We start from the raw sequence: 14,812 nt of genomic DNA on the forward strand, positions 1-14,812 counted from the left end.
TTGTTTTTCTGAAGTCGATTCTCAAGAGACAGCCAGTGGCAGGTTATCATGGGAGATGGGTTTGGAAAGGGAGGCTGGTCAGATTTTGCAACTAACTGATAAAAACAAATCAACCACAGAAACAAATTCCTCGACTCATTTCAAAGGGGTGGTGGGGGGGAATGGCTTCAAGGAAAATCTCTTTTTTCCCATTTCAAAAATTTCTGGGAGTGCTTTGAATGCTTTATTTTAGCAAGGAATAAATGTCCCTGCTCCTGATAGATTGCAGCCTTCTCTGCCCTGAAGACAGATCAATATTACAGATCACAAATAAAACAGTCAGAAGAATTGAAAACAGGATTTACAACTGAATAGCTACCACACCTACATGAAAATAATAATTTACATTCCTCACCACGCCCTATCAACTACACACAGGCAGCCTGAAACAGGAAAAGTAACAAAAATAATGGGAAAGAGCAGCAAAGGGTGTCTTGACATTATTTGAACTGATATGAAAACAAGAGTTGAGGGTAGGGAAGTATTTCCTCTTGAAACCAAATAAAATAACCCAGAAACCTTCCAAGGGTTTAGAGTTTCAGGCTTTCTTATTCAGGAAAAAAATCCCCAAATCCTCCCAAATCTATGAAAAGCAGACACTTTCCATAGAGAATGGGTTCATTGAAAAGCAATTTTCTGTTAAAAATCAGTTTTGACAGGGTAGTTTCACCCAGGCTCGGATGTTGGATACCACAGGACCATTTGCCAGGAATAAAAATAGGCATTTAGCTCTGAAGGGCTGGGTTGCTGGGTTTAAAGATGACTTCTTGCCTAGGATAGAGGTGCTTCCGTCCAAGGGATGGCCAGTGACAGATCAGAAGGGATAGAGGTTCACGATTTGTGTGGGAGTCTTGAATAATCTGTTCCTATTTTAATGTGAACATGGGTGGTAACATGGAATTACAGCATGTGGAGGCGGGCTGGTGTGCACAGATTAATGAAAAATAATGAGATAATATTGAGCATTTATATAGTCTCATTAGAAGGGCTCAGTTTCTCCACTGACAGAAATCCCTGGAAAATGTTGTGCTCTGGGTCTCCATCTCTGTACCAGGAATTAACAGGAAACACAAAGGCTATTTCACAAGTATATTCCTTTGAAAAGAGCTTTCATTCTTAATCTTAAATTTTAAGCAACTCTGTACTTACACAGTAATCCTTTCAACTCATATTTCATTGAATCCAGAAGTCACTGTGGCTTTTGAGGTACTCTGCTGTGAAAAAAAACCCCAAACAAACAAAACCCCAAAAAAACAACAAACAACTTATAATTGCATGCTGGAAATTATGACATGTTTATACGATGCACCAAGAAGAGACAAAAATAAGCACTGAAGGGCAGAAGGGTAAAGCTGGGTTTATTGAGGACTAACTACATTAGGATTGACTAAAAAGAAAGAAAAAACAACCCAAGCATGTTCAAACTGCAATCCAAGCAAAATTTATTTTTAGTCCCTCGATTATTGCGAGTTTCATAATAGGATTTTGAGGCCCTGCCGTTGCCTCCCATTAACATGGGCTCTGTTATATATTCTGCAGTGTAGTGGTGGGAAATGATTCACGGCAGGGCTGGGGTCTGACATTCGAGCACAAAGATGGGGAAAAAAAAATGTACTTTGACTCACCATGTTTCAAAACCAAAACTCACTCTCAGATGAAACTTGAGTTCTTGAAAGTACTGCATAAAGATAGAAATATTAGTGCCATAGAAGTCAGAGACCAACATTTAACTTTTATTAACTGGGAAAATTATATTCATATTGGTAAAGCAGCAGAAGGCCCTTGTCAGAATGCACTGCTCAAAATTCACCTGTGCTGTCCCTGCCTGTCTGTGACAAGGGGAATTTCAGCTCAAATGCCAAGGTGCTGGACTGGCAGGTCAGAATCACAGCCAGGAGATTTCCAAGACTTGCTTCTTTAATAACATGAGGCCATGCACAGAGTCTCACACCTGCAAATACCTCAACAGCCTTAAGGATTATCAAGTCATTCAGTTCCTGCCTATGAGCTCTCCCCTCATCCTCTCAGACCTTATCTGAAGACAGTTGAAAGAGCATCACCATCTCCAGTAAGTCTTGGGACAAGACTGTCAGGCCAGTCCTTTCTGTTCTGCAATGGCACAGCATGATTTGTCATCGATGCACTAAAGATTTGGACTGTCCCATTAGCTGATCTTGAGCCTGCTTGAAGCAAAACCAGTAATCCAGCAATCCTGAGTGAAAGAAATCCAGGGAAATTCTGCTCCTTGAACAGAAGCATTCCTTGGAGACAACATACATAAAACATGACTTAAAGGAAGATTAACTTTTATTCAGATGATATCTTAAGGAGTTTCCATTCTCATGTGAATGATGAACACTTTTATTATGGGGAGAGGCTGGTTAATCTTTAACCTGGAATTTACAAGAGATTCTTAAAACAGACAACAAACAGTTTACGAAGCTTCATAAGGTCTTTTTATTCTGAAGAGTTTGCACTGTGAATGCTACCAGATTGATAGCTGCATTATGAAAGATAGAACAAGTCAGGCGATGTGAAATGCCCAATAAATCCTGACTGGGAAGATCACCTCCAGATACAACAGAGGGAACTCAGCCAAAAACCAATGCTGAGGGAAGGGTTCAAAGGAATTGTGTATGCAGTTCAAGTGTTTTCCAGAAAAAGTTGGACCTTGGGCTAGTAACTCAGTTCAAAGCCATGACAAAGTGAGAGGCAGGTGACTGATGCCACCATTTTACGTAGTGGGATCTTTGGAGATACGTCTCTAGCTGATGGAAAGAATGTCTTTAGCTTCAATGAATATTAAAAGCAGATCTGTGCACAATTCACCGGTCTCATAATCCCTACTCAGAAAACCCCAACTCACTCTCTCTAGTTAATTAACATGATTTGTTATTAGGCAGAAATGTGATTACTGGGAGGCGCCCAATCACCACATGTGTTTCCTGCTGCAAGAAAGAAAAGTGTATGCGTACCCCAATGTCTCCAGAAAGCCTGAATGGAAAAACCCTTTCGTGTCAGAAGTTTATTTTTATTGGTAAAATATTAAATAATATACAGAATTTAAAACTGCACTTACACTTCTGAGAAGAAATAATTCTTGGACAAATTATATGCTTGTTCCTGAGATTCCCTACATTTATTCCAGTAGCTGTGCACTCAAGACAGTACAAACCTTTATAATATAATCCTTTTCACAAAGTATTACAAAGTTTCTGCAGCTTCTTTATTTATACACACATACGGACTCCCACTCTCACATGGCTGTACAACACTCACACAGGTACAGAGTACACACATACAGATGTGCAACCATATGTATGCATGTATACTAAGAAGAAAATAAAAATAACAACAAGTCCCATAGTTCAGTCTATAACGGCAAAACATTTTTAGCAGGGAGATACAGGTTTACATTAGGGTTGCTCACATGCACCACTGTCATAGGGATCGTTTCTGAACTCCTTTTACAAGAGCATGTTCCAGTGAGCACATAAAGAAATGGGATGATTCCCAGTGTCTTCACTGGCTTCTGGAATAAACTCTGATTTCATTCTTTTATTTTTACATTTTTTTTTAATTTGAAAGATTCCTCAATTTGAGCTCAGAACATCTATCACAGATCAAAAAAATCGTAACGTGGGAGAAAAGGGGTCATTTGCCAGATGATTCACCGGGCTTTCTTTAGGAAAACAGCACTAAAACGGGCAGTGTACGAGCCAGGGAAGATGCAAACGGATCAGACCCACAGCCTGAACCTACGTTCCCTAAACGGTGCTGCCTTGCTCTGATCCCAGTGCCCCAGTGTGGGCCCCGTTTGCAGGAGGACCCAAACCACCCACAGGAGGTTTCCAGAATTTGGCCCAAGGACTGCGACCCCACGGGCACCACGGCAGTCACCCACAGAATGCCTGTTCCTTCTTGACCTCAGACACAAGGGTCTCTGGGAAATAATTTTGGCAATCAGTCAGAAGGGGATACAGTCTCTTCACCTTTGTTATTATTAAAAAGAAATCTCTTAAATACGAATTTAAAAGACAAAAGTGGCTACTGTGCATGCGCAGTAACTGCCTTTCAAAGAAATCTCAAGGGGGTTTCATTATTTTTTTTTTATTACGTACCTAAATACATATTTACAGCAGTTTCAGTCTACTGGGGGGGGGGGAAGGCATTAAAAATACACTATATATAAATATGTATGATATGTAAAACAAGTCCCATCTAAACTTATATAAGACAAGGACAACTCTAAAGAAGCTTTTCTGGTCTCTCAGGTAGATAAAGGACACGAGTCCTGTAATTCTTACGCAGGCAAATCTCTCCCATTACAGTAAATGGCAGTTTTGCCCTAGCTAAGAGATTAGGCCTAATCCAAAATCCATCATCGAAGTCAACAGAAGTCTCCACTGAGTGGGTTTTGGATCAGACCAAAAGATCTTTTTATTTTTTCTTATTTTTAATAAACATCAACATTAAGTGCTTTTCTTAAAAAGAAAGCTGCAATTAGAAAAGAAAAGGAAGGAAGGGGCAAGAACAAGTATGTCCTTAATTCTGGATGTGGATGTGTTTCAATGCCAAATAAAAGCAGGAGGTAAAGTTATGGGCTTTAGCCTTAATCTACAGTTCCTCATGTCTTGTCGGCCACAATATCAATTTACTCGAACCGTATCTTTGAATGCATTTAAGACAGAGCATTTTGTCTCACTGATTTGTGTGGACTGAGGAAGGAACACAGAAACCACTGTACATCAATAAGACGTCAGGGAAAATATTGCACTTGAACAGAAAATTTGCCCAAAAAGGTGGTTTTCTTGGTGATTTTTGTTTTTAAAACTAATATAAGCAAACTGTCCATGTCTGAAATGAGCACGTTTAGAAAGTAGGATCCAACAATGAAGCATAAGAAGTGAATTTGGGGTTGGTAACCCCCACCCTGGAATACAACAGTAGTAAAACTTTTTTTAAAGCATTTTCTTCCAACAGGAAAAAAAAATTATGACTTTTTTTTTTTTTTTTTTACTTTACAGTTTTAAATTTTTCTAAACATTTGCATTAAAAGTTTCCAGTTTCTCATAAAAAGATACACATTTTAGGAAAAAAAAAAAACCCCAAACAAACAGAAAATAAAACCAACTAAAAAGGAAGGCAAATATACAGTATTATAATTACATCACTGTGGAGTCATCTCAAAGGTACCCTAGATCTTTAAAGTGTTACAAAGAGTATGTACCTTAATTTTTTTCTCAAATCAACTAGCTTTTTTTTTCTTTTTCCTGTTTTTAATAAAAAACTACACTTGAGTACAAAAATATGTAAACAGACTGTACAGCCAATGAACAAACCCCCCCCCCAAAAAACAACCCCCCAAGCCCCTAGACAGCCCAAAGCTACAGGAGATAAGAGCAGGCCCAGACTTAAAGCTCCAAGAAGGAAAAGTGGGAAAGAGAAAAGCATGGAAAGCCAGAGGAGACTGCTACATGGCGGAGGAAGTGAAAGTGTTCAAGCTCTGAGGACACTTGACAATTCGTCAAATAATTGATCACAGTTTCAGAATCCGAACGACTACAAAAATAACCAAAGAAGTCCTTCCCTTGTTACAGTGTGTTCAGGAACGAACATCCATTTCCAGTAAGCAACGTCAAATCCCAGTAAGTGCATAGTAGGGATTCAGTGACCTCTACCCCTGCAAGAAGCTTTTCGTGTTCGGTGTCACTTGAGGTAAAATTAAATGGCCCAATTTACTGCAAACTGGCTCTGTTGTGCCCATAACAGAGTCGTGCTCCCCACCATGCCTTGCGGGAGGCATCCATATTTTATCCATGATTGGTAGACTACCGGTACCCACGTACCACCGAGTGCCAGGGATTAAGGCTGCTACACAAAAGTAAGGGAATGGGGAATGCACCTTCAACGCTGACAACAGAGACCTGCCCAGAGCTGCTGTGCTGCACCCACTGCCCTGATCTCACAAACCACAGCAATGCTTAAACACACAGTTAACTGCAAAGCTCCTGTGCACTTCCAGATCTAACTGAAGGGATGGAAGGAGGTTGATGGTGCTCAAATGTTTTCCTGGGCTGCAGTGCAGTTGCCTAAATCAACATTGCTGGAGGAAGGAGGTATCAGCCCCAGCTTTGTGTCAGGCTGCTCCTTTTCTCCCACAGTGTCTACATGATACAAGCCCCTCTGAAGACATGATCTGATTAACTTCATTGTCACTCACTCTTGAAATACTTCAGGTACTGCCAGTAAATACATCACAGTTTGTTTGTTTGGGTTTTTTGCAACTGTAAATAATGTTGTTTTTTACTACAGCTGTGTAGCTCTTTGTTTAAATGATCATTTCTGTTCACTAATTAATTAGGTGCCAAGATTTGTATGAAAAGGAGTTTTTACAGAAGGAGAGAGACAGCTGAGGATCCAAGTGAGCATAACAATAACCACCCTTCCAAAGGCTGGAAGTGAACAGGAACTGGGAATGCTTGTCTGCATGATCAAATGGGAAGTTAGGTGAATTAAACAGAGACCATTTTTATTGTCTTCCTGGCCTGTTAAGCATGCAGCATGGCAAAGCCTTAGCATACCCCTCCTTCTGACTATCCTCTGGTCAATTCAGACCCTTCGTGGAGAAGAGCACAAACCACCGCTTCAGGTGTGGTTGTAGGAGGTCAAATTAGAAACCAGTGATGTCCTCCTCTGCTAATACCTCAGAACACATCAATGGGATACAAGGGAATCTATTTACTATGAAGCAAGTTCTGCCTCTTTTCTACCTAATTCCTCCCCTCCCCTTCCCTGTGACTGCCACGGGCCCAGATCCCTGCAGAGTAGTGCCGAGGAGCTGGTGCTGGGCCGGGCTCAGGCTCTGACCAAAAGCATGCTGGCCCAGCCACCTTCCCCTCGGCAGGCCCCACACCTCAGCTGTGCCAGCACACTCAGGCACTGCACCTATGCAGGGTGAATAATTAGACCTGAAACTAGGTCACCAACCTGCCAGGAAAGTACTGAAACACCACGCTCATCACCACAGAGATGAATGAATCCGGCTGATGAGCCCCCTTAACGTCTTCTACTGATGGGTTTCTCTCATCTCTATGCCAATTACTGGGGTGGCAGCAGCCTGACAGGCAAACTCACAAACTACTTCCAGAGGACTCGCCACAATTCTTTTTCCAGTTTGAAGCAAGTAGCAGGTGCTTATAAGTCTGCTCCTGTTCCTAAGTGGGAACTTGAAAGGAGAGGAAAGTCCATTTCAAAGTGTGCTTCATTTAAAGCTCTGAGGGGGAGAAAACAGGAGATGTTGCCCTGGTGCTCCACAGCGCACGGTGCAGCTGGGGGCTCCCACAGCAGGTCTTGGCATCGTTCTGGGGATGCTCTGCCCGCTGGGACCAGCTCCCAGACCAGCTCTGGCTGGAGAGTTGGAATGCAGTTTGCTAGAGTAGTTTTCAGCCCTTCCCTCTCCTAAAAGCCAGCTGACTGCAGGAAATCTCACAGCAAAGTACCAGCTCCTCTCTCCGGGTGAAGCTGCCGAGGAGGGTGCAGAGCAGGAGGAGGGATGTTTCCTTTGGGTTGGCTTTTGCCGTGCATTCTGAAAGGGTATGGGAGGAGCTCATGAGCAACATCACGATCTCCCAAACGCATTTGGAAAAGGCACATATACAATAAAGCATATATCTAACTATACAATACCATATATATATATATTTATATATATATAAATATACTTTCTCAAGCTCTCCAGCTGCCCCAGACCATAGGCCATTCCTACCATCCATTTTTGTTTTTAAAAGCTTGTAAGTCAAGTTAAGATTTCCAATGGCAAATTTCTAGTGGCAAAGCCTATTCCATCACACTTTTCCTAAAATTCCATTCTGACTTTAGGTGATTCTGGTATTAGTGCAGCTTCCCTCGTCCCTCCTCATTACATTAAAATCACAGCAAGAGTTAAGAAAGGAATTTTCCAGCAAAGGAACTGTATTACTGTAGCTCCTGTCCTTGGCTGAAATAAGCACCTTTGCCTCAATTATCTCCAAAGTTTCTTTCTAGAAGAAGGAGTGTCTATTGTCTGGCTTCTTTCAAATCTGATCAAGCTAGCTCAGGACCTGGACAACAGCAATAATGTCCCATTAAAGGCCAGTTTTGAAGGGTTTGGTTTAATTAATGACCTGCCTGACAACACAAATTTAGGAATGCCCTTGTAAACAGAAAGAAATTTGGAAACTCTTACAATTGAGAATTTCTTCAGCTTGTAGTAAACATACTTTAGCTCCACATGGCTATTTTGTGAGCTGGGTCCTCGCATTGTAGAAACTTGCACCATTAAAAACCAGGCCAATTAGCCAATTTAGATTCTTTCTCCCTAATACAGACTGATACAGGTTGATGCCTAGACACCTTCACATTACAGGTGGATGAAAGCACTTTTTAAGGAGATTAAAATTGTTTTAATCTCATAAGTTACCGAGTGAAGAGCTGGCTTTACTGAAAAATGCTATATATTTAGATGTGCACTCCTAACCAATTGCAAAGCAAGGTGGCTGTAAAATTCATCAGCCATAACCACAGATATATAGATAATGCCCTTTGCTCCAAGGATATGGATCACATCAGGAACAGAACAAGCAGTCACATTTCTGTTTCAATTAATAGGCTTGTAATCCTCTAAACTGAGGCAGAACCTTGCCATTTTTGATGTAAAAGAAGTGGAAGGATTTACTGGCAGGGATGTGCACAGAAATGGCCTTTTCTGAAATTATTTTTAATGAAAATGAGGAATGCTCACAGGATGTCAATTCTAGATTTGCAAATGAGTGTTTTTAACTGGAAACTTGATTCCAAGAATTTCAGAAGAGTCCAATAAAAACCAGTCAGGTTCGATTTCCAACACCAAATACTCAGAACAAATGGATGTGCAGGCCAAGGATTAGCTACTGAAATTCCGAGTACACTGTGAATGACTAATGAACTCGTCAAAAGTCAAGAGCTTTTCTTAGAAACCTGCAGTGAGCAAGCAACAGAAAAACCCAAACAAATCTCTGCGACCCCATCTTGAACACTTCTGTGAAGGGACAAACTGTGTTACATAAAACTCTCCAATAATTTTCGGTAGGAATTAAATTCTTAAGTACATGTTCATCCTAAATTTTGTTCACAATTTGAACTAGAATTCAACCTTCCTCCTTTCCCTAGCTCTAGGATGAAAATATTTAATGAATATTCAGAAAAGGACACTGATAATAAAAATGAATGTAAAATTCTCCAAAAGATGTAGTTTTTGGAAGATAACTCCCCAGTGTCTCCCCAGTTCACTGTGTCTGCGACACTAAGACATACAGATCTCACTTGCTACCCTTAGAACAAGAAGCTGGGCTAGGCTGAACCAGTGAGCCTCCCCATCTGATCCCTTAAACATCTACAGAATATACCCTACAGGAGGTATCAGTGAGTCATCAATGAACCGAAGTGCACACTAACGAACTGCAGATACAATTACAGCCAACTTCTCTGTGGATACACAAGAGATTCTCTGCCTTTCCCGTATTCTGGTGCTTTACCAAACAAAGGCAGAAATTTTTAACACTTTTTCCCTGGTGCTAACTATTCCAAGAAACCATACCCCATGTTCTTTCACTGACCACAGAGGGGAAAATGGAGTGTTGCCCCCAGAGAATGAAAGGAATTGCTGGCAACCCTTTTCTCTGGCTTGGGCACGTGTCTTTCTGGAGGTCCAGACAAGCCCAGCAACCTTCAGGCCCAGAACCTTCCTCTTTGCACCTTGTTCTTAAAAGACCTTACCTGCCTCAGGAAATCACAACCTCTTTTTTCTTTCTTTTTGGAATTTCCAGGCACATCCTAATGCAAAACATGGCCAGCCACCTCCTGAGCCAACCTTCCTAGCTGCAGAGAATCAGCCATACAGAATAAAAGTGATGCCCCTCCAGCATTTCTCTGCTTTTCTCCTGCACAAAGTTCTTTCAGTGCACCAGGCACAGGACAATGAGAATGGTCTGTAGGATGGCAGTGGCTCATTTGCCTGAGTTTCCTCTACATCAGGATGAAGAAAGAAGGAGGGGGAGAAACCCAACAACATTTAGAACAATGTTGGGAATAGATCTTTAAATCTGTCTCTCCAAAGCCTTTATATTCACAGCCTTGATAGCTCTCACATTACACAAGATGACATTTCTCTCCGTATTCTATTATAATTAATAGGCTACTGCAAGACTTTACCAGCTCATACTTAATAGCACTGCAGTGCTGGGAAGCAGTCATCAGGTAATCTGGCCATGATCTACTGTATCCTTTCTAAACACAGGTTCCAGCTGCCAAGAATGTCACCATAAAAAGATTTCAATCAATAGCACTCAGCTCCCACTTTCAAATGCTCCAGGTCTAGGAAGAAAAAAAGAAAAAAACCCCGGTACCCTCAAAACGAACAGCAAACTGGCATATGCATGGAGTGCACAGATTGAAGGGAGCAGATGGAAATTCATTATGGCCTGATCTTGCTCTCTCTTTTATACTTTAGTAACTTTATACTTTGGAAAAGGTCTCCCCAAGCGCATGGAGACCGTGTGCGCAGAGCAGGTTAAACCCATGCAGATCTTTCCATTCTCAAGCTGTGCTCTTGTTGCCAAACAACAACATTTCAATTGTGATTGGTACAAACAGTTGGGTTTCAATGGCAATCTGTCCTGTAGGTTTAAGCCCAGCTTTTACTGATGCAACTTGCTGGGTGCTTGCTGGCTTTGTTATTTATGGGGAGAGAAAGAAAGGAAACAAAACAGATCGGTGGAATTTTTTTCCTTGTCCAGTCTGTAGGTCAAGGACTTGCTCTGGAGTGTGTTTCTCCATTTGTTTTCCCTACAGTGAAATTAATATGTTAGGAATAAAAACGAAATCTGGAAATCCAAGCCAATTCCACCTGCACCTCCACGTATCACTTTCTGAAGAAGTAGGGAAGGTCACATGCATCCTGTCGGCGTGAAGGGCTTCTGTGCTCTCCAGAAGCAAAGGCTATCCAGCAAAACCTGCTGGCACTTGCATCCCTAAATTAAAGCAGAATTGATGACTTAGAAACACAGGAAATCACCGGTTCAGCAAATTAGCAAATAAGATGTCAAAAGGAGAAAAAATGGTCAAGGCTTGGATCCTAACGAAGCTGAAGGAGTTGGGGCTGTTCCACTAATTTCACTGGAGCTAAGAGGATTAATGCTGGCCAAGGATCTGGCTCCCATCACTTCCCCAGCTGCAAGTCTTAGTTTAGGCTGTTTCCAAGAGGTTAACACTGTGATAATAGAATGAGGAAGTATTTACATAATTATATATCTATACATACCTATATTTAAAAAACGTGTTTTTACTAGTACTTTTGTCATTTTAGAATCCATAATTTTAAACCGAAATTATTTCAGAAGAGCAGCGGAACCTCTTGAGTAAACTACAGACTCTCACCCACTCCTAGGCCACTTACTGTCCTAAAAGCAAGTTTAAATGTTATTCCTAAATGCTCTCTCTTCAAAGCTAGGGTGCAACTAAAGAAGTAAGGCTCCCAAGGGTCTCTTAGAAGCCAGTGAGACAACACATAGGCATGGAGTAACAGAATATAAACAATCCTAAAAAAGGTGCTTCATAAGTTAAGGAAAATAAAAATACAAAGCCTCAGACTCACCACAGAAGGCCCTCAGACTTATGAAACTAAACTGCTGTAATGTGGTACAGTGTTAAGACATACATTTCCTTTTTTTTTGTTTTTTTTTGATGTCTTTACATTCTAGGGGGGCAATACACACTGAATCCAGGAAAACAGCTCTCCCTTGAAAGCAACTTTGATTCATGCTCCTAAATCCCTAACAGTTTTGCTTTAAAAATAATTGTTCATTCTGCAGAATAAAGTTCCCCCCATCTTCTCCAGCCACCAAAACCCCACACAGTAACTACACGTCAGAAAAAAGCTCTCCTCTGAAATGTTTCTACCTATTCCTCTGAAACTGTAAATAAGTGGCATCTTTTTGGGACTTGAAAGCACCTAGAAGGGTTGAGTGATATCCCAAAATAGGATATGGTGTACAACTGACTGAGACAGACACGGACTGCCTTCCAATTCCCACAGAAAGCGAGGCAGGTCACTCCCCAGAAAGTGACGGCAACAACAACCCCCTCTTTTATCCCTTCGCTTCCTTCTTTCTACTCTTAAGCTGGGCAGAGCAAATGAGGTTGGGTCCACAAAAAATAAGGTTAATAATAATAATTAAACAACAGCAACAACAACAACAGCAACAACAACAAAATAGGCGTTTCAATGTCTGAGGAAAAGTGGGATTGTAAGTGCAGTATTTCTTCATGTGCAGTTCTTCTACTTCATACGAGTCCCCTTTGGATGAGAAGGCCTAGCGGAATGTGTGCTCCCCTCGGACTATGTGCGACGAGAACTCATAGCGGTCCTGGCTCCGGTAGCCACAGATGTTGCACTCTAGAGGGTCCCGGTAGCCGTGGCAGCCCATGTGGATGGTGTACATGACATGGTCCAGGAAGAGGACCCGACAGTGCTCGCACTTGAAAGCCCTAATCTGCTCCCCTTCTCCGTTGATCACCTTGTAGACATCCTTTAAAGAGCCCTTAGAAGCTTTTGTGACATCCAAAGCCTTGGTCTCCTCCTTCATATAAGCCGGGCTTGGCTTTCTCTTGGGATTTAAGGCAGAGTTTCCTTGGTAGGACTGGCGGTCATCGTGGCTGCTCTCTGAGTCAGTAGAATCCAGGCAGCTATTGCTGGGGGAGCCCTCTCTATCCTGGGTTCGACTCTTTGGTCTGATGAGGGAGATTGGGCCATCCATGTTGTTGTCATGACTGTCGGCGGTTTCCCTGCTGATGGGCCTTTCTATCCTGTTCGGATGATAGACCTGAGCATAAGCTGAGCTGATGACCGGTGCCACCTCTGCAATTGTGCTTGGTGTGTGCTGCATCAGGGGGTGAAGTGCCTCAGCTCCAAGGTAGGTGATTGCATTGTTGATGGCTTGGTCCATCATGTGAGACTGCATCAGCTCAGCCTCCTTCTCATAGGTTAGGTTCATATCAAAGGGGATGTCTGGATAGCCAAATCTCATGAGCTTTTCACCTACAAGATAAGAGAAACGCATGAGCAAAATCAGTGTAATCCTCTAATGTTTCACTTAAAAGGGGGGGAGAGGGACAGAAAACCCCTGACCTGGGGTGAGATTATTCGAATCTAAATTTAACCTTCTACTTGTTTACTGACCTCCTACAAAGTTCCTGTCCTGGGATGGATAAAACAGCAACCTCACCAACAGCTTTTTTTTTTTTTATTCCAGGTGACCCATGGAGCTATAGTGACTTCCAGAGCAATTCCAAACTTTCCACTGTGCCTGACTGTGCCTGTGCTTTAAGTTGGGAAATACAAGTTAACTGGTAGATGCTGAGATTGAAACACTGAGGTCAATAAGGTCTGACAGTTTATGTCATTAGACATACTCTCCCCAAAATTCAAGGGAGCAGTACCACAAAGGGGCATCATACCTTCCTTACAACAGGGCTACATAGTGAGAAACCATAAAACAGGTACAGGGGGCTGTTATGGTGGTGCTTTTAGAGCCACAATATGTAAATCCTTTAGCTAGCGGGAAAAAATACAAAATGCCTGTATGTGGCCAAGAATGGAGCAAGTTACAGGAGCACTGGAGGCTGATCTTTGTTGTTTCCCCCCTTCAAAATAAATGATTCTATCCATTTTGGACTGAGTAAACCCCTCCCTCCCCCTCCCCCCTTCCCAGTGTCTATTTAGGCAAGAAAACAAATAGAGAAACTACATGTATAGCTTTTGTGAAAAGGCAAAAGCACTGTTCATTGATGCAGGCTAAATAAATAAATAATGATGCTGAAGCTGGCTGATTCTTCACTGTGTGAATCCAAACTCACGTCCTTGTAACCTTTTTACATCAGTGGCATTACACATGTGTGAAACCAGAACCACATGCTGGTACACTATGGCAGTCACAGGGCATGTCACATCTCACAGCTCTCCTTGGAAGAAGCTCTCCACTACTTACATCAGGGCTCAGCACCACTGCTTTTCCAGTGATGGCTTTGGAGGGGCTGTACAAGGAAAGTTTCATGTAATAACTTCTTTTTAAATAGAAAAGGTTATATGTATATGATACCAGATGTACATGCTCGTGGGTGTTCACACATACAAGTATTAGCTGGTTGTTCACAGTTAACTTTTAAAGTTGATTTTATGAAGTCTGATAAATTTTGGTTGGTTTCTATTGTCTTTGTTACTTTATTGTCTTGGTATGTAAAACCAGACTTTTTTTTCTATAATGTAAGTTAATAAATTCAAGGAGTCACTACTTACAACTGGTCTGGCCATCCAAGAATTAAATTACTGAAGAATATTCTATCACCTTTTGCCAAAATTGCTTGGAACACAATGTGTATAAAACACCATAAGAAACAGAACTGTAATCCAAAATCTCTTCCAAACTGCATTAGTACATTTCAACACAGCTATCACTCCTCATTTCATTTTTGACTATAATAATTCATTCCACTCAGTGCGACTTATTCTAAAGTGATGCATACAGAACACCCATGTAATCCTTAGAGATAATGCATCACTTCTGCTTGGGAACTTAGCCCTGATTAGCAAGGTAATTAAATATAAGTCTAAAGTGAAGCTCATTAATATTCCTACTCTCTTCAGCAATATTGCTTCCAAGTGGACCAACCGTTCCAACTGTGTACCTCCTGACACTTC

At 41.6% G+C, this 14,812-nt stretch overlaps 1 protein-coding gene across 4 annotated transcripts in view; it reads right to left on the minus strand.

Annotated features, from left to right (window-relative positions):
* Window positions 1-3,054: 3,054 nt before the first annotated feature.
* IKZF2 (IKAROS family zinc finger 2) overlaps window positions 3,055-14,812 on the minus strand; it is a 117,787-nt gene continuing 106,029 nt past the window's right edge. For all 4 annotated transcript variants that reach the window (XM_050340458.1, XM_050340457.1, XM_050340455.1 and 1 more), the window contains one exon: window positions 3,055-13,153. In XM_050340458.1, the coding sequence (XP_050196415.1) occupies window positions 12,429-13,153 (725 nt within the window). In that variant the 3' untranslated portion in view covers window positions 3,055-12,428. The remainder of the gene's footprint in view (window positions 13,154-14,812) is intronic.

Source organism: Myiozetetes cayanensis, unplaced genomic scaffold (assembly GCF_022539395.1).
Source record: "Myiozetetes cayanensis isolate MyiCay16 unplaced genomic scaffold, myiCay2020 scf9, whole genome shotgun sequence".
Classification (NCBI taxonomy): Eukaryota; Metazoa; Chordata; class Aves; order Passeriformes; family Tyrannidae; genus Myiozetetes; species Myiozetetes cayanensis.